Here is a 27974-nt window from a genome sequence, read left to right as displayed (position 1 = left end):
AACTGCTATGGAGTCAGAGGATTTGAGTCACAGCTCTTGGGCTAGCCCAGACCTTTGTGAACTATAAAATGAGGTCAATGGTCCAAGTTACTCAAGCACAGTTGTGAAGCTTTGGAAACTATACACTTAAAGCACTTAGCACAGTACCTATTAGTAGGTATTCACATAATTATGGCTGTTGAAGCTATGCTTATCACTGTTTCTCAGCAGGTACCTGATGACTACAGGCAGAAAACCTGAGGAAACAAAAAGTAAATTGAACAGTATAAAAACAACACAGAGCCCATCTGTTGAATCCATTAACATTAACACAGTACCCTTGAAGACAAGGCTCCTACTTGATCCACTTAACAACCTATATGGAAGGCAAAGCAGGTATTTATTACCTATATCACACAGATGAGAAAAAGAAAAATTAGGCAGGTTAAGTGATTCACCAAAGGTCAATAGCTAATAATGAGCTAAGTCAGGTCTTGAATAGTTCTGACTCAAACTGCATTGGTCTCCCATTCTGAACGATAGGCATGTTTTGTCCTTTGGCTGATAACTCTTGACTTCTCTGGCACATTACTCTAACCCACATCAAATTCCTTACAACAAAAACCCCTATAAAGCCACAAGATTTCTTAAACCCCAATGCTTTCCTCAGGCACTACCATTTTAAGGAAATTTCAATATCAAAAAAGAGACTATTCAAATAGCATTTTATTTGTATTAAAATTACCAACAAAAACAGACCAATCACTTCAATTCTTCTTTTAATTTATGCTCAAGTACAACCTAATTTCCTCATCAATAAATTTCACTGACATCTTTGTCCAAAGCAGTATATTGTCTCACTCTTGACATATACATATTCACAAATACAAGACAGAACAAAGACCTGCTCAAATCCTTCCTGAATATTCTATCCATTAAAACCCACAAAAAGCAGTACTACATTAAACAAACTTCCTCTTGCAAGCTATCATGCTAGCGTTTTATGTGGGAAAATACGTCCTCTAGATTTGTGGACTCTAAATCTTGTTGGTTCAATCAAAATAGTAATACATGAAACAACAAATGGAAAAACAATATTAAAATGTTCTTTCTGGTCTGTTTGTCCCAGCATGTGACACTTTATCAGTCCTACTAAAAAAAAATTGTCAAGAATTACCCCCCATGTACCCATATTTTAACTAAAAACTTCAAAGGGAACACTGCCATCTACTGAATCACATTCATCACTATTCTCTATTACAGTGATACCTCATTTAATGACTCTCCGGGAACAAAAATTTTAATACTGAGGATGTTTATGTTAAAAGTAAACTTTTAAGGCACAAAAAATTATATACATTCACAGCTACCCATGACAATAATATCCCAGAAAACAATTCCTATTATTCTTATCCAATACATAAGGCCTGCTCTAAGCGATATTTTGAAATCTGGGGGATTGGTTACCTTCCTCTTCAACATCTTCTTTCTTAACTGGCTGGAAAACTACTAATGCTTGATAACCTTCTTTCATGAGCTTCCCATATGAAACGAGAAAGGCTGTGAGAGCTATCATTTCAATGTAAGGACAGACTGGCAATAAGACTTCAGAATGAATTAGTTTCAATTTTTATCTTGGCCACTAATTTTAAATTAAAAAAAAAGTAAAGTATACCATATACACAGAAAAAAGAACAAATCATAAGTATACATATGAGGAATTTCACAAAATGAACACATCTGTGTGGCAACCACATACATCTATATAGAAAACCATTGCCAGTAGCAAAGAAAACTCCTTCCTCGTGCCCCATTCCAGCCACCACCATATCCCAAATGTAACCATTATTTTTATTTATACCACCATAGATTAGCTTTGCTTGTTTCTGATACAGTATAATATGTACTCTTTTGTGTCTAGTTTCATTTACTCAAGGTTACAGTTCTGAGATTCATTCATGTTGTTGCATGTAACAACAGTTTGTTCATTTTCATGGCTGTACAGTATTCTATTGTATAAATATAACATAATTTATTTACTCATTCTACCGACACAGAACTTTTGGGCTGCTGTAGTTTGGGTCTATTATGAATAGTGCCATTCTATTTTTTCTATGCATCTTTTGGTATACAAATGTTTGCAATTCTATTTCTAGGGTATATATCTAGCACTGGAATCTTTGGGTCATAGGTTATAAGTATGATCAGCCTTAGTAGATACTGCCTAACAGCTTTCCAAAATGGTTATACCAATAATCACATGCCATTTAAAGTCTCATAAATTTCTCAGCAAAGGGTCAATCTTTCATATGTAAACTGTCCCCAGTTAGAAGAACCTGAGACACCTGGAAGTAGGTAAGGAGTTCTTTGGGGAAGAGAGGTCAGAGTTGCTGAGATCATAGCCTGAGAACTTCCCAGACTCTCAGTTTCCCCTGGAGGACTATGACCTAGAGTTCAGGGGTCCCTAGAAGCCTATTTTGAGAACAGAAGAGGCTGTCTCCCATGTAACTGTACCCCAATACCAATTTACCAGAAGGTTTCTTCCATCCAGGTTCTCCTAAACACTCTCTAAACTCTAGTCAATACCTCATACTCCCAGATAAGATATTATGTTTTTGAGGACAGGCTAAGTTGTTTTAGTTAGAATTCAAAGACATTTTTCCTTCCTATCTAATAACATGGAATGCATTTTGAAGTAAAGAGGTTTCAGAAAATAAAACAAAACAAACAAAATCCAACAATATTACTGGAATTGAATTGGAGTTACTATAATGGGAATCCCTCCTCCAAGATTTCTCCTGTTTATAGTGACAAAGACTCTTGTCAATAACGTGAGAATTCCATGCCTAACTTCATTCATGTACTGATCAGTCCTGGTGCGGTCTTATCTCATCATGATGTCTCAACTTAAAGGCAAAAAGGAGACAGCTGCCAGAATATTTTAATACCTATGAATTTAGAGAATTGCTCTACGTCAGTCTAATCATTTTGTAGAGTTATAAAAATATCTGCTACAAAAGTGGTGCTATAAGGATGTGTCCTTATGTAGCTGAGGTTAATAAAACACTGCACAGCCCTGGGTCACAGTCTGCCAAACCAGAGCTGATGTACATCAGTGCTGCTGTGAATTTTTAAAACTGTTCTGGCTAATCTTTTTAAAGGACTCTTTTTTGTTTATTTAAATAAGAATTAGCTGCAATAGTAACCAACTGCTTCAGTGCATCAACAATGAGTTGTGCCTAATGAAAATTCAGAAATCATTGCTGCATGTCATAAGGAGGTTAATATTTAACATGTAGAAGACTAAAAAAAAAATCAATATTTTTTTAAAAATTAAGGATCTGTGAGACTGTGATGGGTAGTAAATCCATTCAGCATAGAAAGGAGAAATAATCAACTTCATTGTCAAGGTGCAGGTCAAACTCAGCTCATGCCAGAAATGCTTGATGGTGGCTACTTTCTTATCTCTTTGTTGCCACTTAACAGGCTTAACAGGGTAAACCCAGAGAGGTTGCTGCAAGGCTCGGTAGCCAAATTACAGGGTAAGGTTACTCTGCCTCCCTGACTATTTAACTACCGGACAAGCAGACAAACAAGCGATGCCTTTTACTATACTAGGAAACTGCCAGCAAGGGAAATGGATATGATAAAAAAGTATCTGTGCAGGTTAATCAACTAGTAACTGCTGCATGGAATGCTACATTTTACATGAAATCTTACAGAGAGAAGGAAACCAATTTGCCGATGATGATATAGAGTATTTCTTTCACTCCAGTTTAAATATCACCTTTTAAAAAAGACTCTACCCAGCCACCTTCAGCCCACTATGATCTCTCATTTCTGAACTCCTGTGGTACTCAAGTGGCACTTAGTCATGCTCTCTTGTACACATTTGCCTTGCCATCCTAATCAGATTATAAGCGCCTTGAGAGGAGTTTTTGTTTTTGTTTTTGACATCTAAGGTCTAGAACACTCCTTTTCATAGTTTGCCATAGTTTTTTTATTATGATAATATCTAAATCCTAAGAAATAGATGTGAACCCCTTGGTAAGGTCAGATGTTAAAATAAGTACCAAGGATGATCAGGATATTTCAAATCTACTTTGGGAAAGAATAAAGGGAAGAGAAGAGGTAGAAGGGGCTCATTCATGAATTGAAGGAAGTGGAATACAAAATCGGGATGCAGTTGACCCTTGAACAATATGGAGGTTAGGGGCGCTGACCCCCTGCAGAGTCGAAAATCCGGGTATAACTTCACAGTTGGCCATCAGTGTCTCCAGTTCCATATCTGCATTCAACCAGCTATCGGTTGTGTGTAGTATGTATTTATTGGGGAAAGAAAAAAAATCCCATGTATAAGTGGACCCACACCATTCAAACCTGTGCTATTCAAGGGCCAACTACTGTACATCAAAAAAAGACCCTTCAGTTAGGAGCAGGCCTAAAATGGACTGCTTCACATCCTTTTGGGCTTCCTAGACTGGTTTCATTTCTGTGTTTTCTTCTTTTTCTCATATAATTTAATCTAAAATTGATATATAATCCACATACCATAAAATTCACCCTTCCTTAAATTGTGGTAAAATACTGATAATATACATTTTACCATCCTAAGCATTGTAAAGTGTACACTTCAGTGGCATTAAGTATACTCATATTGCTGTGCAACCAATGTCCAGACATTTTTCATCTTGCAAAACTGAAACTCTGTACCCATTAAATAATAACTCCCCATTCTCCCCTCCCCCAGTCCCCGGCAATCATGGTTCTACTTTCTATCTCTATAAATTTGATACTCTGGGCACTTCATATAAGTGGAATCATATAGTATTTGTCTTTTGGTGACTTATCTCAGCATATCCTCAAGCTTATCTGTATTGCAGCATGTATCAAATTTTCCTTCCTTTTTAAGGCTGAATAATATTCTGCTGTATGAACACACCACATTTTGTTTATCCATTCATCCATCAATAGACGCCTGGGTTGTTTCCACCTTTTAGCAATTACAAATAATGTTGCTGTGAACATGGGTGTACAAATAACTCTTCTAGTCCCTGCTTTCAATTCTTTTGGGTATATGCCCAGAAGTGGAATTGCTGGATCATATAGTAATTCTGTTTTTAATTTTTTGAGGAACCACCAAACTGTTTTCCAAAATGGCTGCACCATTTTTACATTCTCACCAGTGACGCACAAGTGTTCCAATTATTCACATCCTTGTCAACACTTGTTACTGTCCATCTTTTTTATTATAGTCATCCTAGTGGATATGAAGTAATATCTCATGGTTTTGATTTGCATTTCCCTATTGATTAATGATGTTGAGCATCTCTGCATCTGTTTATTGGCCATCTGTATATCTTCTTTGGAGAAATGCCTATTTAAATACTTTGCCCACTTTAAAAATGGGGCTTTTTATTGTTGAGTTGTAAGAGTTCTTTATATATTCTGGATATCAAACAATACAGAAATGATTTGTAAAAGTCTTCTCCCATTCTGTGAGCTGTTTTACTACTTTCTTGATGGTATCTTTTTTTTTTTTTTAAATTTTTGGCTGTGTTGGGTCTTCGTTGCTGCGCATGGTCTTTTCTCTAGTTGTGAAGAGTGGGGGCTACTACTCTTCGTTGCGGTGCGCGGGCTTCTCATTGTGGTTGGCTTCTCTTGTTGCAGAGCATGGGCTCTAGGCGCATGGGCTTCAGGAGCTGCAGCACACGGGCTCAGTAGTTGCGGCACGTGGGCCCCAGAGCATGCAGGCTTCAGTAGTTGTGGTGCGCAGGCTCAGTAGTTGTGGCGCATGTGCTTAGTTGCTCCATGGCATGTGGGATCTTCCTGGACCAGGGATCAAACCCGTGTCCCCTGCATTGGCAGGTGGATTCTTAACCACTGTGCCCCAGGGAAGCCCCTTGATGGTATCTTTGAAACATAAAAGTTTTACATTTTGATGAAGCCCAATTTATTATTTCCTTTCTCTGCTTATGCCTTTGGTATCATATCTAAGAAACACTGCCTAATTTAAGGCCACAACGATTCATGCCTATGTTTTCTTCTAAGAGTATTATAGTTTTAGCTCTTACATTTAGGTCTATAATCCATTTTTTTAAAAAAGATTTATTATTTATTTATTTATTTTTGGCTGCGTAGGGTCTTAGGCATGGCACACGGGATCTTTGTTGTGGCGTGCAGGCTCTTTGTTGCAGTGCATGGGTTTCTCTCTAGTTGTGGCGTGCGGGTTTTCTCTAGCTGTGGCGCGCAGGCTCCAGAGCATGTGGGTTCTGTAGTTTGTGACATCCAGGCTCTAGCTGAGGTGCACAAGCTCAGTAGTTGTGGTGCATGGGCTTAGTTGCCCCACACCATGTGGGATCTTAGTTCCCTGACCAGGGATTGAACCCACGTCCCCTGCATTGTAAAGCAGATTCTTTACCACTGGACCACCAGGGAAGGACCATATAATCCATTTTGAATTAATATTTGTATATGGTGTAAGGTAGGGGGTTTAATTTTGAGTTTTTGCATGTAGATATTCCATTTTCCCAGCACCATTTGTTTAAGAGACTATGTATTTTTCCCCATTGAATGATCTGGCACCCTTGTCAAAAATTAATTGACTACAAATGTGAGGGTTTATTTCTGGATTCTCAATTCTGTTCCATTGATCTATATGGCTAACGTTATGCCAGTACTACACTATCTTGATTACTTGCAGCTTTATATTAAGTGTTGAGACTGGGAAATGTGAGACTTCACTTTTGTTCTTTTTTAAGATTGTTTAGCTCTTCTGGGGCTCTTGTATTTCCCTGTGAATTTTAGGATTTACTTGTTAATTTCTGCAAAACCAGCTTCATTCTTGACCTAAATAAAGTACAGGGGTAGTTCCTATATATGGAAGGATCCATAGTCCTTACAAGGTTAATCATGCAAACTGGGATCTCACTGCTTATACCCACCTAACACCAAAGCTAATGTAGGTGGGGACAGCCCATATTGGCATATGCTCATTTCACACAGTGGTGCTGAACAATAAAAACAGAATCCAATGTAATTTCTAAGTGTAGAATTCTTTTTTTAAAAAATAAATTTATTTATTTATTTTTGGCTCTGTTGGGTCTTGTTGCTCCACGCGGGCTTTCTCTAGTTGCGGCGAGCAGAGGCTACTCTTCGTTGTGGTGCGCGTGCTTCTCATTGTGGTGGCTTCTCTTGCTGCAGAGCACGAGCTCTAGGCATGTGGGCTTCAGTAGTTGTGGCACACAGGCTCAGTAGTTGCGGTTCACAGGCTCTAGAGCACAGGCTCAGTAGTTGCGGCGCACAGGCTTAGCTGCTCCGCAGCATGTGGGATCTTCCCGGACCAGGGATCAAACCCATGTCCTCTGCATTGGCAGGTGGATTCTTAACCACTGTGCTACCAGAGAAGTCCCATATAATTCTTAATTTAAAGAAAATAATTATTAGATCTCATTTGTGGCAAAAACCATTTATTTTCTTCTAACAGTGTCACAAAAATTCCAGAGAAAAATTACACTACAACATTCTATACAATGCTAAATAATGCCATTACCAAAGAATCGAATTTTTCTATACTTTATACTTAAGTAGGAAAGCAAGTTATTCTGAACAACTCATAAATGTAAGAGTTGTAGTATCTGAATTCAAGTCTTTAATATCCATGATATTTCAACCATGAAAGTATGAAAGTCAATATAACACAGGAGTTTACTTGCAATTTTGCTGAGGCACTAATCTCAACAACACACACTGAAGGAGCAAGTCATTAAGCTAGTGAGTGAGCCTAGCAGTCCACTCACCACCTGCATCTCACTGTGACTCTGATATTCCCTATTAGTACTCGTTTACATAGTAAAAATAACACTATGGATACTAGAAAGGACTAAAAGTTTCTACAGATTTGGAATAAAGGATGGCTGGAATACTTTTCTTGGGGCTGGCTCAGATCCGTGACATGAATAGTTCCATCATATATCCAGAAGTGTGTGGGAATGTTGCAGCAAGTGCACAAGCTTTTATCAAAACATTTATCGTACAGAGAGAGAGAGTGAGAAACTTTAATGAAAAGGCAGTGAGAATGATACAGGAAACATGAGACTTATGACCACAATGTGATTTGGGAGAAAATGTAAAGTTAAAGGGTTCATAAAAAGGAAGGATTATAAGTCATAACAAGAAATTATTTAACATAGGTAAAACTGACATGCTAAAAAGAAAATGCCTTTGTGAACATAAATCATGAAAGAGGAAAGGTAAGCTCCTATTAGACAATTAGATATTTATCATGTACAAATTATATAAGTGTTGGGAATTGAGTGCTGAAAAGCCCAGATGCTCACATATCCTTATAGAGCTTACAGAGTTTAAGATCAGACTGACTTATCTATTTTGCAGTAATTGTGCAGACTTTATGAAAAAGTTATGTTTGTCCTACTGATCTGAGATCCTCAGGACATAAAAAGAACGCCTTTCCAAATAGTGACAGCCCAATAAAAAAACCTCAGATACAGGCAATGTTTTTTGGACTGGTTTTATACATACTTTATGCCAGAAATAGAGAAATATCTAATTTCTCAAAAGCTTGAATTTCAGTTCTCCTCATCATGGACAATGTGCAAGGCTATCCTTAAGGACTATAGTTTACAACGCTAAGTCAAGGTGATGTTCCTTCCCCTTAATGCTTCTGACTTTCCACGTGGAGTGTAAAACACAAGCTCAAGGTATATTACTTTGCTATAATTTCACTGGCATCATAAAGTGCTGTGGACAAAGATCTCAAATTTGGTAACTGCCAGCTTTACAAGAGGTACATCCTTGATTATATAAGAAATATTATGGATGATCCAATATTGGATCACCCAAGTATTATTGGGTGATCCAAAAGGGTAGATGCTTATTGGCATGCCTTATGAAAGAAGGCAGTATATGACTTCAAGGAGATTATTTTCACAGGTAATGAAGAGTATACCATTAATACTGACAAGACAAGAGGGTGGCGAAGGTTTGGAGGGCACACATAAAAGTGACATGGAAGAATTAGAAGAGTGAGAAGACTTAGAGATGATTTGGCAAAGAATGACAAAGAGGAAGACACTAATGATTTAGAAGAAATTTGGGGGGTTTTCATAAATTTAGTCAAAGTTCTAACATGGCAAACTGTTAATTGACACCAAAACAAGTTATGATCAGCGAAAAGAGCTCTCAGTAATAAAATTTGCACTGATTCTGTACCAGGGAATAAAAGCAATACATAGCTACCATTCATAGTGTTCTTTAGAAAAAAGCTATCACTTCAGGAAGGTTCCCCCTCAGAATGCTGTGTCACAACTATCTCCTTGTTTCCTCTACCATTTGCCTCTTTCTCCAAATCTAATGTTGAAATGTGACTTTTTCTGTAGTTCAGTACGTTTCATGATCTCACCATACAGTCCATAATTATCTGGTATCACTACCTTGAATATGAAGATTCAGACAAGTTCAAATTAATGCTTCTACTAATATATTGTAGTGTAACATTTGTTTTAGTGGGAGAGTTACTTTAGTTACTTCTAATTATGGAATAATTTACATCAAAAGCCTAGAGGGGTAAACTGATTTTTTTCAACCACATCTTAATGCATTTTATGGCAAAAAATGATACGCTATAGGTTATCACAAACTTGGAAATTCACAAAGTTCCCTCGTGAATGTCAAGGTTCTATCTTTTTAAAAATTTATTTATTTATTTTTTGAGGGGGCTGCGTTGGGTCTTCGTTGCTGCGTGCGGGCTTTCTCTAGTTGCGGCGAGGGTGGGCTACTCTTAGTTGTGGTGCGCGGGCTTCTCATTGCGGTGGCTTCTCTTGTTGAGGAGCACGGGCTCTAGGCGCGCAGGCTTCAGTAGTTGCAGCACGCAGGCTCAGTGGTTGTGGCTCGCGGGCTCTAGAGTGCAGGCTCAGTAGTCGTGGCACATGGACTTAGTTGCTCCGTGGCATGTGGGATCTTCCCGGACCAGGGCTCGAACCTGTGTCCCCTGCATTGGCAGGTGGATTCTTAACCACTGCACCACCAGGGAAGCCCCCCAAGGTTCTATCTTGAAAGCAACAAGTTGACTCTCTAATTTACCACAGAAATGCCAGATGCTCATTTTATAGGCAGATTTTGTAAGCTTTATATTTAATGAGAAATTGTTAGAGCTACATTTGGCAAGGGAAGATTCTCTCAGATGTTGAGAATATCAGCAGAAGAATCTTTTTGCTTCATTTTTCCTAGGAGAGATTGACTGAAGTAATTTGACAGTCAAAAATAAACTGAACAGTTAAAAACCTTCATGGTAAATTCTTTGTTGAAAGGTCAAGTGTGTCTGCTGAAATGTATTCATTCTATTTCTTTCAGAATTAAGAAGAGAGAATAAGTACTTAAAAGACACAAAATAGTATACAAAATCAGAATGATGTTCTGTTACACTGTAGGTATTATTCACAAAGCTGTTGCAAGTCGACCATTTATACTACAAAGAATTTTACCTATTTCAAAGCTCATCCCACTTGTGCTAGCTCCAGGGAACTGATTTGTGTGAGCTCTGGACTCATTCCACAGTCTGTCTATAGAAAGAAACTTTGCTCTAAATTTGCCTAATTTGCTTGATAGATTCACAGTCTTCTGATGGCTTAGGGAAACCCCTAACCTAACTAGATCAGAAAAGCTGAAATGTTATCAAGAGAAGTGGACATAGGTCCAAGTGTCAGGAAACTTTTCATGTAAAGGGCCAGACAGTTAATATGTTAGGTTTTGTGGGCCACAATCAGTCGCTGTCTCATATTCTTCCAGTTTTTGTTTTATTTTTATAACGCTTTAAAAATGTAAAAACCATTCTTAGTTCACAGGGAATACAAAAATGGGCTGTGAGCCATAGTTAGCCAACCTTTAGTTTAGAGTAGTGCCATCTGATGGAAGTGTTCTATGTCTATGCCATCCAAAATGGTAGACAGCAGCCATGTGTGCCTACCGAGAGCATTTACTGAGGAGTGCATCTGAGAAGTTACATTCTAAATTTTATTTAACTTTAATTAATTTAACTTCAAATAGCCACATGCGGCTAGTGGCTATCGTTTTGGACAGCGCAGGTCTAGAGGACCTCCCACAGCCCACAAGAGCCCCTGAAAATCTCTGTATATCTATGTTTCCCAAGAATACTGAAGGCTTGGACAAGAAGTAAATTGGGTATAAATAGTAACTGTTATTAATAATAGCCTCCAAGTATTAAGTTAAGCGTTGTATAACAATTCAAATGACTAACATCAAGGAGAGGGAAAACGTGTAAGAAACTTGCAGCAAAACAGGTTGGCATTTCACAATTTATTAGAATGACATCTTTCAACATTTGGTCAAATCAGAACTTTGAAGTGTTGAGAGAATTAGTCTAAAGGGCTTTGAGTTAAAAAAGACCTACAATGTTCCTACTTTTGATGGAAGTAAAAATTTTTACCACTCAATTTGCATAGATTCTACTGAAGACAGATGCAACTAAAATTAGGTTTCTGTTTGCCTGAGAAGACAACTGATTTCTCCCATCACTGACCTGAAATGCTCCTGGAAAATTGCTTTGCTTCATTCATCACACTGCCACTCCTAGCAAGGGCCCTAAAGTTCATGAGGCACAAACTTGCTTTGTTAGCCAAGCTGTTACACAAGAAACCTAAGTCCTCATTTTCACGTGCTGACAAATCATTACCCAAGTCCATTAATGCATTCATAACTTGATTCTTGGAACTTGTGAAGTAGAAAATTAGGGGAGAAAACACTCATTCAACTTTAGAGGAAGCCTCCAGTCAATGCCTTAGACAACATCCATTAAAGGCTATTTGTTTTCCCCACCTATCTGGGACAGAACACTTCTCATTTAACTAAGCAAAGAATTTAAAACACACAGCAGGGTGCAAATCACTCATATGTCCAGCTGATGATCCATGACAAGACTCACACCATCCCTCCAAAAAAGTTTTGCCTCTAGTATTTTCTATTTTAAAACAGTCCCAGTACTAAAGGCAACATTCCTGAAGAGAGGAAATCACTTCATGTAAAGATCATAGGTTGAACCATAGAACACAAATCAGTCATTGCAACCAATTGGTACAGTAAGTATTCACTCATAGGTCCAAGTCAAACTGTCAACAAAGAGTCTAGCATTGGTATATCCATACTATGAAATTCTATGCAGCAGCTGAGAAACAAAGAGGTAGATCTATCTGAACTGCTGTGGAAAGATATCCAAGATATGTTGTGGGGAGGAAAAAACAAGTTACAAAACATTACGTATACGTATTATGACCTCATCTGTGTGTGGTAACATATATAAACTTCATTAATGCATAGAAAATGTCTGGAAATGTTCATGGAGAAACTGTTGGTGGTTTCCTCAGATAAGTTCAGCAGGTAAGGATTTTACTTTTCACTTTATATTCTCCCATACTATTTAAAAAAAGTTTTTAAATCAAGAGATTGAATTATCTGTATAAGTTTAAAATGTTCTTTTAAAAGTCTGGAGAGATCTCTGCAGCGGTTCCCCAAGAGACTAAGAAGATGTGGTGGCCCTTCTTTACTATTGCAGTGTTGATAATTTAATGAAAAAGCCAAAGCTGTTCCTTTTGTACTTAAAGCCACTATAATGTTCCTAAGACTGCCTCTGCCAATAAACTTCTATAGTGGGAAGGGGAGAAAAAAAAAAATCACAACATTATTATGAAATTGGGAAAAAAAAAAAAAAAAGGCACACTTCAAAAAGGGCCTTGGTAGGACAAGACAATCCACAAGTGCCAACCAGTTCCAGGCTATAAAGATCCCAAGAGAGCCATCACTTTTCAATTACCATCACTAACATTACTTATTATTTGGCCTGCTCCAGTCCCTAAGGAAGGCAGCTTGTGATGACAATACCCAGCCTCTTCTTGTAAAACAATTCATTAGGCAAAGCAGAACAGCTGGGGCAGCCACGTGCGTGTTCTTAAGGCACCACCCCACTGGGACCTCTGGCCCAGATATCCCTTTTGGTGAGGGCAGCTACCACCCCTGTGACAGCTGTAGAGTCCTCCAGGGACACTTCAGCTTTAATCAGTACTTCCTGCACTGGAGAGGGCCATTTGATTTCTAACATAAACTAATAGCATTCCTGCTTTCAGCAGGTTACACCACACATCAGATAAGAGGCTTTAGGGCATTTTTATCTTGTTCTAATGCTCCAGAGTTAACGAGGCAGCAAAAGATACTGTCATAGAGCCCCAGTGTAGCTCTATTATCCAATAAACAGACTCTTTCCAAGACAGGTTTAAAATGGATGGAGGAGGTAAAGAAGGCTGGCTTAATACTGATGCTATTGAGAGGATAAGAATCTAGTTACCAGAAGTAGGGCAAAATCATGCACACTCTGCAGCAAAGTGCTATAAGGAAAGTAACGAGTTGTCTCAAAACATGAAGAGGAAAACACTGATTTTCACTATTTTAAGCAGCATAAATCTGATAGCTTTATCTGGCATTTGGGGCCAAGTTTTCAAAGAGTGCTTCTAAATGAATCTATGTATTTTGCTTTAAAGTATTCTTAGGAGTTAGATTTTTAAAACTAGCAATACAGTCATTATAAAAATAGCTTACTAATAATATATGTAATTATATTAATAATTATATTATATAATATATTAATAATTATATTATATAATATATTAATAAAGGATATTACAGTTTTGTTTTGTTTTTTACTGGCTATAAAGCAAATTCTACTATGTTAAACAGTAATATCACCAGAGCCTACATAATATCAGGCTTTAGAAATAATTCAATCATTCATTCAACAATATTGATAGACTTTTATAATCAAGGCTATGTGAGACAGAGTGAAGATAAAAATTAGCCCTTGGATTCCCTAGTTAGTCCAGGCTAATCGCATAAAACAAAATTTTTTTTTTGCGGTACGCGGGCCTCTCACTGTTGTGGCCTCTTCCGTTGCGGAGCACAGGCTCCGGACGCACAGGCTCAGCGGCCATGGCTCACGGGCCTCGCCGCTCCGCGGCATGTGGGATCTTCCCAGACTGGGGCACGAACCCCTGTCCCCTGCATCGGCAGGCGGACTCTCAACCACCACGCCACCAGGGAAGCCCCATAAAACAAAATTTTACTTAAACAATCTTCTTTTTTTTTAATCTTAGAATCTTGATAAATATGTGGAAATCAGACAATCAAGTGTTTCTCTTCATAACTAGAAATATCTACTCAGAACCTGCTGAGTAGACATAAGTATTAATAAGCTGACTACTAAAAACAGTCAATATTAAAAGATGACCATTTCTTGAGTTGTTTGCCTCCTAAAGATTAAAAAAAAAAAAAAGCTGAGATCTTCTATTTACTTCCTCGGAAACCAACCCCCCAAAGACAAAGGTCTGCAAGATCTCTTAAAAGCTATTCACTCATTTTTGGAACACCAAACATACAGAAAAGAAAACAGAAACAGTCCCTACCCTTTATTTATAATTCACACAAGATAACAAATTATAAGAATGAAGTCCAATTCACAAATTAACATCCATCCATACAAAGATCACTAATTTTGAGCTTCTCAACATAACCATCACCTCACATTTTTCTACTTCTACTGACCAATCATTGCTCTTGCACAGGTCTCTTGTTCCCTGTGGCAGAGAATGTTGGTTGCTTAACCCCAATACCTGTTCTCCCTTTCCTCCTTATTAAAAGAACCCCAATTCTTACCCAGCAAAATTACAGCTCAGGATAAAAGATTACATTCTTTTGCAGCTAGGTCAGTCAGTCCAGATGACTGAATTCTGTAGGATTTCCAGGAAGCCTGCTTAAAAGGAAAGGAGTCAGTTGTATGATGCCCCTTTTTGTCTTTCTCCCTTCTCACATTCTTCTGGCCTACAGCTCAGGCCCAATGCCTAGATCTCTAGCAGTCATCTTAGACCAGGAGGTATCCTTTAGGATGGAAGCCAGGCACCAAGAAAGTGAGTGAAAAGAAAGAAGCCTCAGTTCTTGATGACACTGTAGAGCTTCCCTTCCAGTCTGTACCTAACTACCTCCAGCCATCCTTTTTGTGGGGAAAAAAGAAATTCTACTTTGTGTAAGCCACAATTATTTTGGATTTCTTAATATATGTAGTTGAACCTCATTCTAATAGACCTGATAGCCACAATCTTTTATCCTATAACCTTGATAGTTAAGTTATTCATTTCAATGATGCCTTAATGACACTTTGGCAAACAAAACTGAAGTTTTATAATGCATACCCACTTCCACCTTAAATTGTATTCTCCTAGTCACAAGGGCTTAAAATCTTGAAATCATTTTGACTCATGTCTCTCCAGTCTATTACAATTTCATATCTATTTCCCCCCGCAAATAACCTTCCTTTGCATTCATACCCTCCTATCTAGTACAAGCAGTTACTGCATTCTTAGACTGCAACAGCTTCCTAGCTGGTCTGAGACCCATCACCACACCCTTCAATTCTCTCTGGGGGTGGCTACCAGACTTTTGAAAATGATTCCTCAGGCTTTCCACAATTTAGCTCCTCCTCACTTTTCCAACCACATTTTCTAGTACTCTAACCAATTTATACCCCCAAATTGCTTCTCAGTTGGAAGTGTCATCTTTCCTCCCATATACAAATATTAGCCATTAATATTTGGAAGCCAAATAAGTAGCCATTTCTACTTAAGTTTCATCTCTTCCAAGAAGTGTTCCTTGAATTCTTACCTCACTTTTTCCTCTTTAGGAGTTTCCCTCAGAGAGGGAAGCATGGTGTGAGATGAACATGGTGTGACAAAGGCCAGGTCATGCAGAGCTGTAAGGCCAAGTTAAAGGTTTTTAATTTTATTCTAAGAGCAATGGGAAGCCATTAATGGGTTTTAAGAAGGGAATAAGGTCACATGTCAATCTGTGTTTCAAAAATATTACTCTGACTGTGGAGTGGAGTAATTATTGGAGAAAAGATCAATTCTACAGCTAATTTTGTTAGGAGAAGGGGAGAATACCAGAACTAGATTAAGGAAGCTGGATAAAGCAGGCTTGGTGTAGAGGAAGAACTTGAAACTCAATATTCTAGAAGAAAATGATAGTCATTTGAGTAAATATATGTTCACCATAGGAAAAATTCAGTAAATATTTATTAAAAGAGCTGGTGTGTAGAATTTAGATAGGAGCATTAAATGTTCTCCTATCAAGAATGTATTGGCATTTACAGTGCCTTAACTTTGACTGAATCTTGGTTAAAAAAAGAAAAAGCTACACAAAATTTAGGGACAATTGAGAAATTTTCAATGTGGAAGGATGTTAGGTATTTTGCAATTACTGTTAATTTTTCTTAGATGTAACAATAGCATTATTATTTAGGAAACTGTCCTTATTCTTAGGAGATGTATCCTGAAGTATTTAGGGGTAAAGTGCCCGATGTCAGAAACTTACTTCAAAATAGTTCAAGGAGGGGGGAAATAAATAAATAAATAAATAAATATTCCCATTATATATAAATATGGGGCACTCACTGAATGTTTAAAATTTTTTCATAATGAACTAGTGGAGGAAAAGAAGACAAGGGGATTTCTTCTTAAGCTAGTGGAGAGGGGCTTCTTTTCTGATGTACTCGTGGCATTGATACTCATTTACTTGGTAGTTTGAAACAAGTTATTTTTAACTTATAACTCCAAGGAAGTCTGGGATCTTAAAAAAGTAAACCACCATAGGAGGATTTTCACCCAAGAATTATCCTTTCTACAAATATTAACAGATCAATACTCCAGCCCTGCCTTTAGTTTCAAGCCTGGCTACTCTTGGATTCCATTCTCAGCCTGATTAAGGAGAGGGAGGAAGACACTGCCCGAGCTTTTTCAAGTGTGAGACATGTTACTGAATCACTCTCCAGTGCCTATGTTTATTAAACCTTTAATACAATGTTACCAATCCCTGCTGTGGAGCCTTTCAGAGAATAGCAGGTATACAACTTAGTATTCAAATAATCTTTTATTGTGTTGCTCTTTTCTTTGTTAATGTCATTATCCTCCTACACTGTGAGACTGCTGGCTAATTAAACCCTTGTTTTTACTAAATTTGACAGCTGAGGGCAGCAGAAACAGAAGGAGACAACCATAAACTATTTTCTCTTCAACCAGGAGAAAAATGCTTCCCCTGCAAAGCTAGAATACTACACTTTCCCCACCTATAAAATTATTTTGGGGGAGGAGACAGTCTTAGTAATAACAAGCCTTTCAACCTGAGCAATCAGAAAGCTTATTTCTATAGTCAGACCTAGATGGACATCTCATTCTTCTTTTGACTAATTGAGCAGGCAGGCATACAGATGAAACTCCTTATCTTAGTCCAAACTTAACGTGTTTTTAGTTGGATTGTATAAAATGGATAAAAGACAAAAGAAAAAATAAAGCAAAATGGATGTCAAGCACTTCCAATATGGCATTCACTAAAGAAAACAATTTTTTAAGTTCATAAAACAAAACAGGATGTTACAGCACCAAGTTAAGAGGATAACTCGAAGTTTTGTTTGGTTGGTTGGTTTAGGTTATTGTGCATGTTTGTTAAATTGTACCTAGTAAGCCAAGTACTAGATGCTTTCCCAAACTAGAATTAGGTAACAATGTAACTTCACAAGCCGATTCCATGAAGAACACTTGCTTTGCATGATGGGAAAGAAGAAAATGAGTGGAAAAGGGTCCTGTTCTAACAGAGGGCAAGTTCACTAACAGTAACTAAAGGGGTCTAAGTAGCTTATTCCTCTCACTCAAAGAAAGCAGTTTATCCCTTGTTGAGTAAGAAGAAATTCTATCATCGCAATAGGAAAGATAAAGAATTAAAACCACAGATAATTTCAAAATTCATTTTAGCCATAGTTTTCTCTAACCGTACTTTTTTTTTTGCTGTACGCAGGCCTCTCACTGCTGTGGCCTCTTCCATTGAGGAGCACAGGCTCCGGATGCGCAGGCTCAGCGGCCATGGCTCACGGGCCCAGCCGCTCCGCGGCACGTGGGATCCTCCCAGACCGGGGAACGAACCCATGTCACCTGCATTGGCAGGCGGACTCTCAACCACTGAGCCACCAGGGAAGCCCTAACCATACTTTTCACCACAGCTTCTGGAAAAAAGCCAAACAATTATGTGTTATATCATCTCCTTTAATCTTCCCTCTCCCATCTACTGGCAGAAAGATGGGAAAAAGAATGCAAGCAGAAGAAGGAAAAGAAGTAAAAGGTGATAAAAGTTATCAACTAGATAACTCTCCATATCATTTGGACTCATGGGCTGACTAAAGGTTGAGATTTATCATGCATCTATCCTCTCTTTGTTAAACTGTACTGCCACCTCCTACGCTTTAAACTACCTCGCAGAAGGTTTAGGATATGCAAGGACAGTTTTGATTCTTGAGGGATCTGCTCAAATATCAAATGTAAAAAAGAAAAGTATATGTTTGCTTCTCCATCTATTTTAAAAGGGCTTCTCGTAACTTCAGTTTCTTTTCACAACTGCTATAAAAAAAGCAAACACTAGAGAATTCCTGAAGGGTCTTTAAAGACAGGAATATGAAGAATTTCTATTTTAAGACTTCCTTTCTCACGGCAAATGGTTGAGGGCACACCACCTCAAGCCGTCAGGAAAGAGCCATTAACAGTTGAGAATTAAGACATGACAGACATAGTCATCATCAAGACTCTGGCTGGCTCCACTCTTGAAGAGTAATGAATGTTCTAAAAGAGAAATCCCGTGTTTTAACTCTAAGAAAAGGAAAATGGAAAGAGGAAAAAAGACCCAAGTTTAATTATCTCAAGAGCAATAGAAAAGGAAAATCATCTCAAATGCGTTGTGTAAAATGAAGTTAGAAAGGATTTTTCATATCTACCATATCAAAAAATAAGCTGCATTTTCACTTAGAAAATGAACATTGTCCATGTTCTACTTTCAACAGTTATCCAACATGAAGTCATCTGACCTTAAACAAACAAACAAACAGGCAAACAAACAAGAGAGGCCAAGGTCCAGTATCATTTCCTACCCACCATTCCTACCTAATCTCCCAGCAAGTTAATGCAAATCAAAGCAAGCACTTCACTGCTGCTGCTGGTAGTGAAGCCGGTTCCTTTCCCAAGAGAGGCCTGTAAAACAGGACAGTCACTGACAGCAGTACAATTACTGACACAGATACAGACTTTATGGACATGTTTATCTCTGCTGTAAATCCACACTCTCTCTCCACTCTGATTCACGAGTCATAAAGAAATTGCAGATAATGAAAAAGTTGGTGAAATTTACAGCATGTCGGAAACCTCAGACAGCCAGAAGAAATTAAAGAGCTGACTAGGGATAAATCACACAGGTACAATTAAAACTTGCCATATACCTCCTTCATTTCCAAACTGAGGCACAATCCAATGGAGATGATGAAAAGTTGAGGTCATGACTCCTCAGGCTGTAATCATTTCTTAACTAACTGCATGTTAAAAATTAGCCAATTCACAGGTCATGTGTAAATGCTGATTTCTTGCTGCTACCTTGATTTCCTTTGCTCTCCACTAGAAGCACCCGCACAGCAATTCTGTCTGTAAACAGGCCAAATTGCAACAAGTAATAAACAGAAAGGTGATATCCCCTCTCCACTGCCATCTCTGTAGGTGCAGGACATCTTTTACCATAGCCACTGTGGACTGAGCATTAAAATGAGAAAGTGGAGCTACAATGGATGAATGAAAGTGGAGGTTTCTTCTTCTCCTATAAATGACCATTCTGAAGGTTTCATTTGATCTCTTTTCAGCATTCCAAAGGAGATGTTAAAGGACTATTATGTTTGATACTAGAATAGGAATTACTTCTGGTGATACTTGTTTGTTAATAGACTGAATTAATGCTCTATTCTCTTTATGTAACCACCTTTGCATGAGCTTAAAAGTGGTATAGTTTTAGCTATACCACTTCCATCAACTACCCAACTCTGTTTTTTACATTCTTCTAGTGACAAAGGCTACAAGAGGGAAGGGAAAAACAAACAAACAAACAAAAGGTGAAACAAAACAAAACCTCCAAACTTTACCAGAATCTAGAAGTCTTAATTAAACTTTAACTCTTATTCCAATAAAGTAAATCAGAAAAATATGAAAGATAAGAAATAATGTCTATTTCTTAAATAATAAGCTTAATAGATCCCTACTGCTGAAGACTAGAATAATGTGAGTTAATTGTTGGTCCCTCTATTCAACAAGCCTATAAAATTCTCTGTGAAGGAAAAAATTATTCTATCACTTGCTGCACTCTTCCACTCTCCCCAACTTACTTACATGAAACTAGCAGGTTTAAAAAACATCAACCCAAACACAAGATCTGTCTGGAAAGCAGAAACGGAGAACACAGAGTTTACCAACTAACTTCCACATAAATGAACGAACCAAGAGTGTCAATAAAGTTATACACAAGTCAATAGTCATCTTTGTACATCTCTATAGGACAAAGCCCTTACCAAATTAGCTCTAATATGATTTTGAAATTCGGTGCCCTGTCAAGAAATGAAGGTTAACAGGCTTTTTGAGAGATATGGAGGATGCAATTGACATGGTTTCAGTTTTGTTCCTATTTGACCCGTTGATGATTTGAGATCCATTTTACACTTCAGAGAACCCAAATGTCATTTTCAATTTATATATTAAGATTTTATTCTCTATGGAATAAAAATAATTCTAAGATGGTATTAAGAGTTTCAACCCAGACATCACTACCATACAAAACTTAGGTCATATCTAGCTCATGGATCTCAATTCTATTCACTCAATAAGCATCAGACATGGCTTCTAATCAGCTTTTGCTTACAATGATAAGTTCCTTTAGTTCACGGTCAGATTGGTGTCCAGTATCAAATAAGAACTACTAAACAGAGGCAGAGTTTTATTTACAAGCTCCTAAGAGGCAAATCATATTTTATCAAATGAGTATTTGAATGAAGCCAAGAAACAGATCTATTATGTAACTCTACTATCGACAGTTACTACTCTAAGAGGCAATATTACCCCTGGATTAAGAATCAGAAGACTTGGATTCTAGGCCATTTTGCAATTAACTAGGTATGTGACTGGGCAAATCACTGAAGTTCTTTGAACCTCAGTTACCTCATCTGTTCAAATGGGAATAACAGCAGAATAGTAGAGAGAATTAAGCGAAAAAGTACACGTAGGAAACATAGCAGGCTCAAAAATGTTACTTGCCTTTCCCTCTTCATGAGACATGATTCAGATTCCTGGTTCTGTCACTAATGAGCTGTGTGGCTGTCCTTAGGTAAGTCACCTAATATCTTTAGGCCTCTGTTTCTGCATCTGTAACATTAGAGCGTTGGGACTTGATGATCTCTTAGATTCCTTTCCAGCTCTAACATGCTATGACTACCAATTCTGTCACTAAATTTCTGGTGACCAAGGTCTAAGTCACTTCATTTCTTTAGGCCTCAGTTTCCTCACCTTTAAATACTGGAGGGTGAACCAACAGAAAAGTAGATAAAAACTATAAGGGGAAATTCATAAAAGGAGGAAAAACAAGTGGCCAGTAAACATAACTTTATTAGCAATCAAAGGAATACATATAAAAAATACTGAAACATAATTTTTCATCTATAAAATGCACAAGTACTAAAAAGTTTCACAATACGTAGAGTTGGCTATAAGATGTAGGAATGCAAGTAGTTTCATTTACTGTCCTTAGAAATATAATTTGGACTAGTCTTTCTGGAGGTCACTTTGGCAATATGTAAAAATTTTTAATGTGCCATTCACCTTGATCAGATGCTTATCACAGCATGATTTACTTTAGTGAAACACTGGAAACAACCTAAATGTCCATTAAGAGAGAATTAATGAAATACATTATAAATAATCATATAAAGGTATTCCACACAGTCATAAAACTGATGATTTTGCTATGTTTTCATGGGTATTGAAAGATGTTCACAATGCACTAAGTCAAAAATGCAGGTTGTAGAAAAGGAATAGCATGATGCCATGTACGTAAAAGAAAAAAAAATATGTATATGCATATATGTGTATGTGCATGTATATGTGTATAATACCTCTTAGAAAGAAATGTTTGGAGGATTTGGAAGAGTGTTGACCAAAAAGTTAAAAGTGATTACTATTTTAGGATGCTGTGATTTGGGGTGATTTTTGCTTTCTTTATATTTTCTACAATGAATATGTATTGTTTTATAGTAGGAAAAAAATAAAGCTCATATTTAACTTTTAAAATACATATCACAGGGCTTCCCTGGTGGCGCAGTGGTTAAGAATCTGCCTGCCAATGCAGGGGACACGGATTCAAGCCCTGGTCCAGGAAGATCCCACATGCAGTGGAGCAACTAAGTCTGTGCGCCACAACTCCTGAGCCTGCACTCTAGAGCCTGTGTGCCACAACTACTGAAGCCTGTGTGCCTAGAGCCCACGCTCCGCAACAAGAGAAGCACCCCAAAGAGAAGCCTGTGCACTGCATCTAAGAGTAGCCCCCACTCACCGCAACTAGAGAAATCCGCGTGCAGCAACGAAGACCCAACACAGCCAAAAATATAAATAAATAAATAAATAAATAAATTTATTAAAAAAAAAAAAAGACTAGGTAGAGGCTGACCTAGTCAGATGCACACTTTAAAAAAAAATACATATCACAAAAAAGATTCCATGACTCTTTAACAATTCTTTTCAGTTCGATAAGCAATATCTCTTGTTCTTATAGTCTTTGACATAAACTGTGTATATAGTTACATCATTTGCACTACAATCTAGCTGCTTTACTTAGACCTATGCTAAGCACTTCACTCACACCATTTCTAATCTTCTCTACAATGCTATACGACCATTTTTATTCTAAAGAAAACCCAGCAGAGCTTTTACATTTTAGAAGCTGTTTTTCCCCACACTAGATGTTATTTTGAAAAGAGTAAGAAACTGAGATCTTTAAGGCCAGAAAACTCTCTTTACTTCTAAAAAAAAAAGTCATCGTGTAAATACAAACAAGTGTTATTTTTGGTTATCCTTTAAATCTCAGTTAGAAGCACTCCTAAGCTGACACTAGGTATATACTCAAGATTGCTGAAACCCAGGCAACGCACCATTGTGGTATCTAACAAAGTACATTGGACAATGCGGGGGTGAGATTTGGGCTGGTTATTTGTTGCAAGATGGCCTGCATAGGCAAACAAGAAACCAGAGTACTTAAGAATAAAAAACTTAGCTCCTAAATCATGTTAAAATTTTTGGTTGCCATCCTGCATTAAAAGCATATTTAATTATTCTTCATTTCCTGACATATGTTCATATAACTTAAAGTGGAGAGATACAGAAAAGGAAAATCTGTGATCCAACATAGAGGCACTCTCTCACCTTCCCCTCAACTCACAAACCTGCACTTTTATCTACTCTCTCTTTCCTCTTGCTACAATCCAGTAGCTCTCTTCAATCTAAGGCCAGTACACCTGTGCTCTAAACCCTAACCCTTCAAGCCCTCTCAGGAAACTTACTTACACTTTATCCCTTTTCACCACTCTGTCTTCCATCTTTGCCACCAGAATTTAAACAAACATAAGCCTACTGTCCTAAAGCAAACAAGAAACTTTGACTCCACTTCTCCCTCTCGCTATCACCCTTTCTCCCTCTCAATAGCCAAACTCCTATCTCCATGTCCTACCTTTCACTTATTCCTCGCTCATCCATGCATTCAACTGTCTATACAATGGAGAATTCACATCCAAAGCCAAACCCCATGTCAAAAATCAAACTCGTTAAAGACCTAAATGTAACACATGACACCATAAAACTCTTAGAAAATAACATAGGTGGGGGCTTCCCTGGTGGTGCAGTGGTTGAGAGTCCGCCTGCCGATGCAGGGGATGCGGGTTCGTGCCCCGGTCCGGGAAGATCCCACATGCCGCGGAGCGGCTGGGCCCGTGAGGCCGCTGAGCCTGCGCGTCCGGAGCCTGTGCTCCGCAAAGGGAGAGGCCACAGCAGTGAGAGGCCCACGTACCGCAAAAAAAAAAAAAACAAAAAAAAAACATAGGTGAAACATTCTTTGACATAAATTGTAGCAATATTTTCTTAGATTACTCTCCCAGGGCAAAAGAAATAAAAGCAAAAATAAACAAATGGGACCTAATCAAACTTAAAAACTTCTGCACAGTAAAGGAAACTATCAACAAAATGAAAAGACAACCTATGAAAGGGGAGAAAATATTTGCAAAAGACGCAACTGACAAGGGCTTAATTTCCAAAATATACAAACAGCTCATACAACTCATTAGCAAAGAAACAAACAACCCAATCAAAAAACGGGCAGACCTAAATAGACATTTTTCCAAAGAAGACATACAGATGCTCAACATCACTAATTATTAGAGAAATGCAAATCAAAACTACAACGAAGGGCGGAGTCAAACTGGCATTCTAGGAGGACGTGGAATTCTCGTCTCCTCACAACTAGGGCACCTACCAGGCACTGGTGGGGGACCACGGACACCTAAGGGGACGGGAGGAACCCCCAGCAATCGGGTCGGACGTGGCGTGTGGGAGGAGTGAAGGGGGGAGAAGAAGTAGAGGTAGGGCGGGGCTGGCAACCCTGAGGGGCGGCTGGGGGAGGGGAAGGGATCCCAGGCCCAAAGGGGGAAACTGGGGAACCATTGGGAGGACAGAGGATCAAAACGGAGCATGGCCAGCTTTCCCCTGCCCACTTGGACCCCCAGAAACCTGTTGAGAAGCCGGGCCTGATCCTCTGCCCACCTAGGCCCCCTCCAGCCGTGCGGGTCCTGAGGGAGTGGGAGGGAGGGAAGGGGGAGTAAAAGTAAAGTCCAGACCTCTGGGACCGGCACCCCTGAGGGGTGGCTGGGGGAGGGAAGGAGTTCCTACACCCAGCAGGACCCACCCACAGTTAGGGGTCCAGCAGCAACGGGGGAGACACTGGGAGAGATGGTGGGGGAGGGGCACGAAGGAATGGAAGGGAACGGGGCCAGTGCTTTCCCTGTCCACTTAGGCACTGGGAAGCCTGTTGGGCTCCAGGACCTAATCCTCTGCCCTCAGAGCCTCCCTCCTGCCACTCAGAGCCCAAGCCCCGCCCCTACACCCCCACCCAGGGCCCAAACTCTACACTCGGAGACCCCCTCCAACGAGCTGGGCCTAAACCCCACCCATACACCCTCACTCAGGGCCCTACCTCCAAACTCCGGAACTCCACTCTCCAGAGGTCCTCCTTTCCACATGCTACCTCTCCCCTTCTGCCAGGTCCTAAGCAGAGGCCCCGCCTCACACTTGAACATCACCCTGCCTAGGCCCCGCCCCACGCTCAAACATCACCTCCCCCACCCGCCTATGTCCGACCCCTGCCTAAGTTCCACCCCCCAACTAAACTCCACCCCCACAAGGCTTTTTTTTTTTCTTTTCTTTTTTCCTCTTTTAGATTAGGGTTCTGTTTTACCTTGTTGATTCATTGTTGTTGATTCTTTTATATTTTTATTTTTCCTAATAAATCTTTTACTTTTCTAATTTTATTTATATCTTTGGGTTCTGTTTTACCTTGTTGATTCATTGTTGTTGATTTTTAAATTTTTCCTAATAAATCTTTTATTTTCCTAATTTTATTTTATTCTTTATACTTTGTTAGTGATCTCTCCTTTTGGCTTGTTTCCCCCCCTCCCCTTTTTTGTTTCTTTTTTCTGCTGTGGTTTTAATTTACCTTGTTGCAGTTGTTTCAATTATAGTTTTATTTTTCCTAATATATTTTTTATCTTTCTAATTTTATTCTTTGATATTATACTGCTCCTTTTTTTCTTTCTTTTTTTTTCTTTACCATGCCATGAAGCTTGCGGGATCTTGGTTCCCAGGCCGGAGCTTGGGCCTGAGCTCCAGTAGTGGAAGCTCCGAGTCCAAACTGCTGGACTCACAGAGAACCTCAGAACCCAGGGAATATCAATCGGAGTAAGGCATCCCAGAGGTCCTCATCTCAGCACCAAGACCCAGCTCTATCCAACTGCCTGCAAACTCCAGTGCTGGACTTCTCAGGCCAAACAACCAGTAAGAAAGGAATACAGCACCGCACATCAAAAAAAAAAAAAAAAAAAAAAAAAAGAAACAACAACAAATTATGTTACAGACAAAGGAGCTGGAGCAAGGTAAAAACCTACAAGACCAAATAAATGAAGACAAAATAGGCAACCTACCTGAAAAAGAATTCAGAGTAATGATAGTAAAGATGATCCAAAATCTCGGAAACAGAATGGAGAAAATACAAGAAACATTTAACAAGGATCTAGAAGAACTAAAGAGCAAACAAACAGTGATGAACAACACAATTACTGAAATTAAAAATACTCTAGAAGGAATCAATAAGAGAATAACTGAGGCAGAAGAACGGATAAGTGAGCTGGAAGATAAAATGGTGGAAATAACTGCCAGGGAGCAGCATAAAGAAAAAAGAATGAATAGAATTGAGGACAGTCTTAGAGACCTCTGGGACAACATTAAACACACCAACATTCGCATTATAGGGGTCCCAGAAGAAGAAGAGAGAAATAAAGGGTCTGAGAAAATATCTGAAGAGATTATAGTCAAAAACTTCCCTAACATGGGAAGGGAAATAGTCAATCAAGTCCAGGAAGCACACAGAGTACCATACAGGATAAACCCAAAGAGAAACATGCCAAGAGACATATTAATCAACATATCAAAAATTAAATACAAAGAAAAAATATTAAAACACTGGCTGAATGGATACATAAACAAGACCCGTACATATGCTGTCTACAAGAGACCCAGTTCAGACCTAGGGACACGTACAGACTGAAAGTGAGGGGATGAAAAAAGATATTCCATGCAAATGGAAATCAAAAGCTGGAGTAGCAATTCTCATATCAGACAAAATAGACTTTAAAATCAAGACTATTAAAAGAGTGATAAAAGGGAAAAACCTGCAACCAAGATTACTCTACCCAGCAAGGATCCCATTCAGATTCGATGAAGAAATTAAAACCTTTACAGATAAGCAAAAGTTAAGAGAATTCAGCACCACCAAACCAGCTCTACAACAAATGCTAATGGAACTTCTCCAGGTAGGAAACACAGAGAAGAAAACGACCTACAAAAACAAACCCAAAACAACTAAGAAAATGGTAATAGGAACATAAATATCGATAATTACCTTAAATGTAAATGGATTAAGTGCTCCAACCAAAAGACATACACTGGCTGAATGGATACATAAACAAGACCCGTACATATGCTGTCTACAAGAGACCCAGTTCAGACCTAGGGACACGTACAGACTGAAAGTGAGGGGATGAAAAAAGATATTCCATGCAAATGGAAATCAAAAGCTGGAGTAGCAATTCTCATATCAGACAAAATAGACTTTAAAATCAAGACTATTAAAAGAGACAAAGAAGGACACTAAACCCCCAAAAGTTAGCAGAAGGAAAGAAATCATAAAGATCAGATCAGAAATAAATGAAAAAAAAAATGAAGGAAACAATAGCAAAGATCAATAAAACTAAAAGCTGGTTCTCTGAGAAGATAAAGAAAATTGACAAATCATTTGCCAGACTCACCAAGAAAACGAGAGAGAACACTCAAACCAACAGAAATATAAATGAAAAAGGAGAAGTCACAACCGACACTGCAGAAATACATAGGATCATGAGAGATTACTACAGGGAACTCTATGCCAATAAAATGGACAACCTGGAAGAAATGGACAAATTCTTAGAAAAGCACAACCTTCCAAGATTGAACCAGGAAGAAATAGAAAATATAAACAGACCAATCACAAGTAATGAAATTGAAAGTGTGATTAAAAATCTTCCAACAAACAAAAGTCCAGGACCAGATGGCTTCACAGGTAACTTCTATCAAACATTTAGAGAAGAGCTAACACTCATCCTTCTCAAACTCTTCCAAAAAGTTGCAGAGGAAGGAACACTCCCAAACTCATTCTATGAGGCCACCATC

General features: G+C 38.5%; 1 protein-coding gene across 19 annotated transcripts in view; it reads right to left on the bottom strand.

Moving 5' to 3' along the window:
* Positions 1-27974, bottom strand: part of LIN52 (lin-52 DREAM MuvB core complex component) — a 127530-nt gene that overhangs the window by 47763 nt on the left and 51793 nt on the right. For 3 of the 19 annotated variants that reach the window (XR_008618706.1, XM_055088606.1, XM_055088607.1), the window contains exon 6: positions 148-236. The exons of 8 other annotated variants lie outside the window; for them this stretch is intronic. Coding sequence is in view for 8 of the 11 variants with exons in the window: in XM_055088606.1 (XP_054944581.1) it covers positions 151-236 (86 nt within the window). In the remaining 3 variants the exon portion in view is untranslated. Of the gene's footprint in view, positions 1-147; positions 237-6221; positions 7400-9667; positions 10224-21276; positions 21321-27974 lie in introns of those variants that run through there. 8 more of the 19 variants (XM_055088600.1, XM_055088603.1, XM_055088614.1 and 5 more) reach the window with 6 other exon arrangements.

The sequence above is a fragment of the Physeter macrocephalus genome, chromosome 11 (assembly GCF_002837175.3).
Source record: "Physeter macrocephalus isolate SW-GA chromosome 11, ASM283717v5, whole genome shotgun sequence".
Classification (NCBI taxonomy): Eukaryota; Metazoa; Chordata; class Mammalia; order Artiodactyla; family Physeteridae; genus Physeter; species Physeter macrocephalus.
The sequence above is the reverse complement of the archived record's forward strand: the minus strand, read 5'-3'. Positions and strand labels throughout refer to the sequence as shown.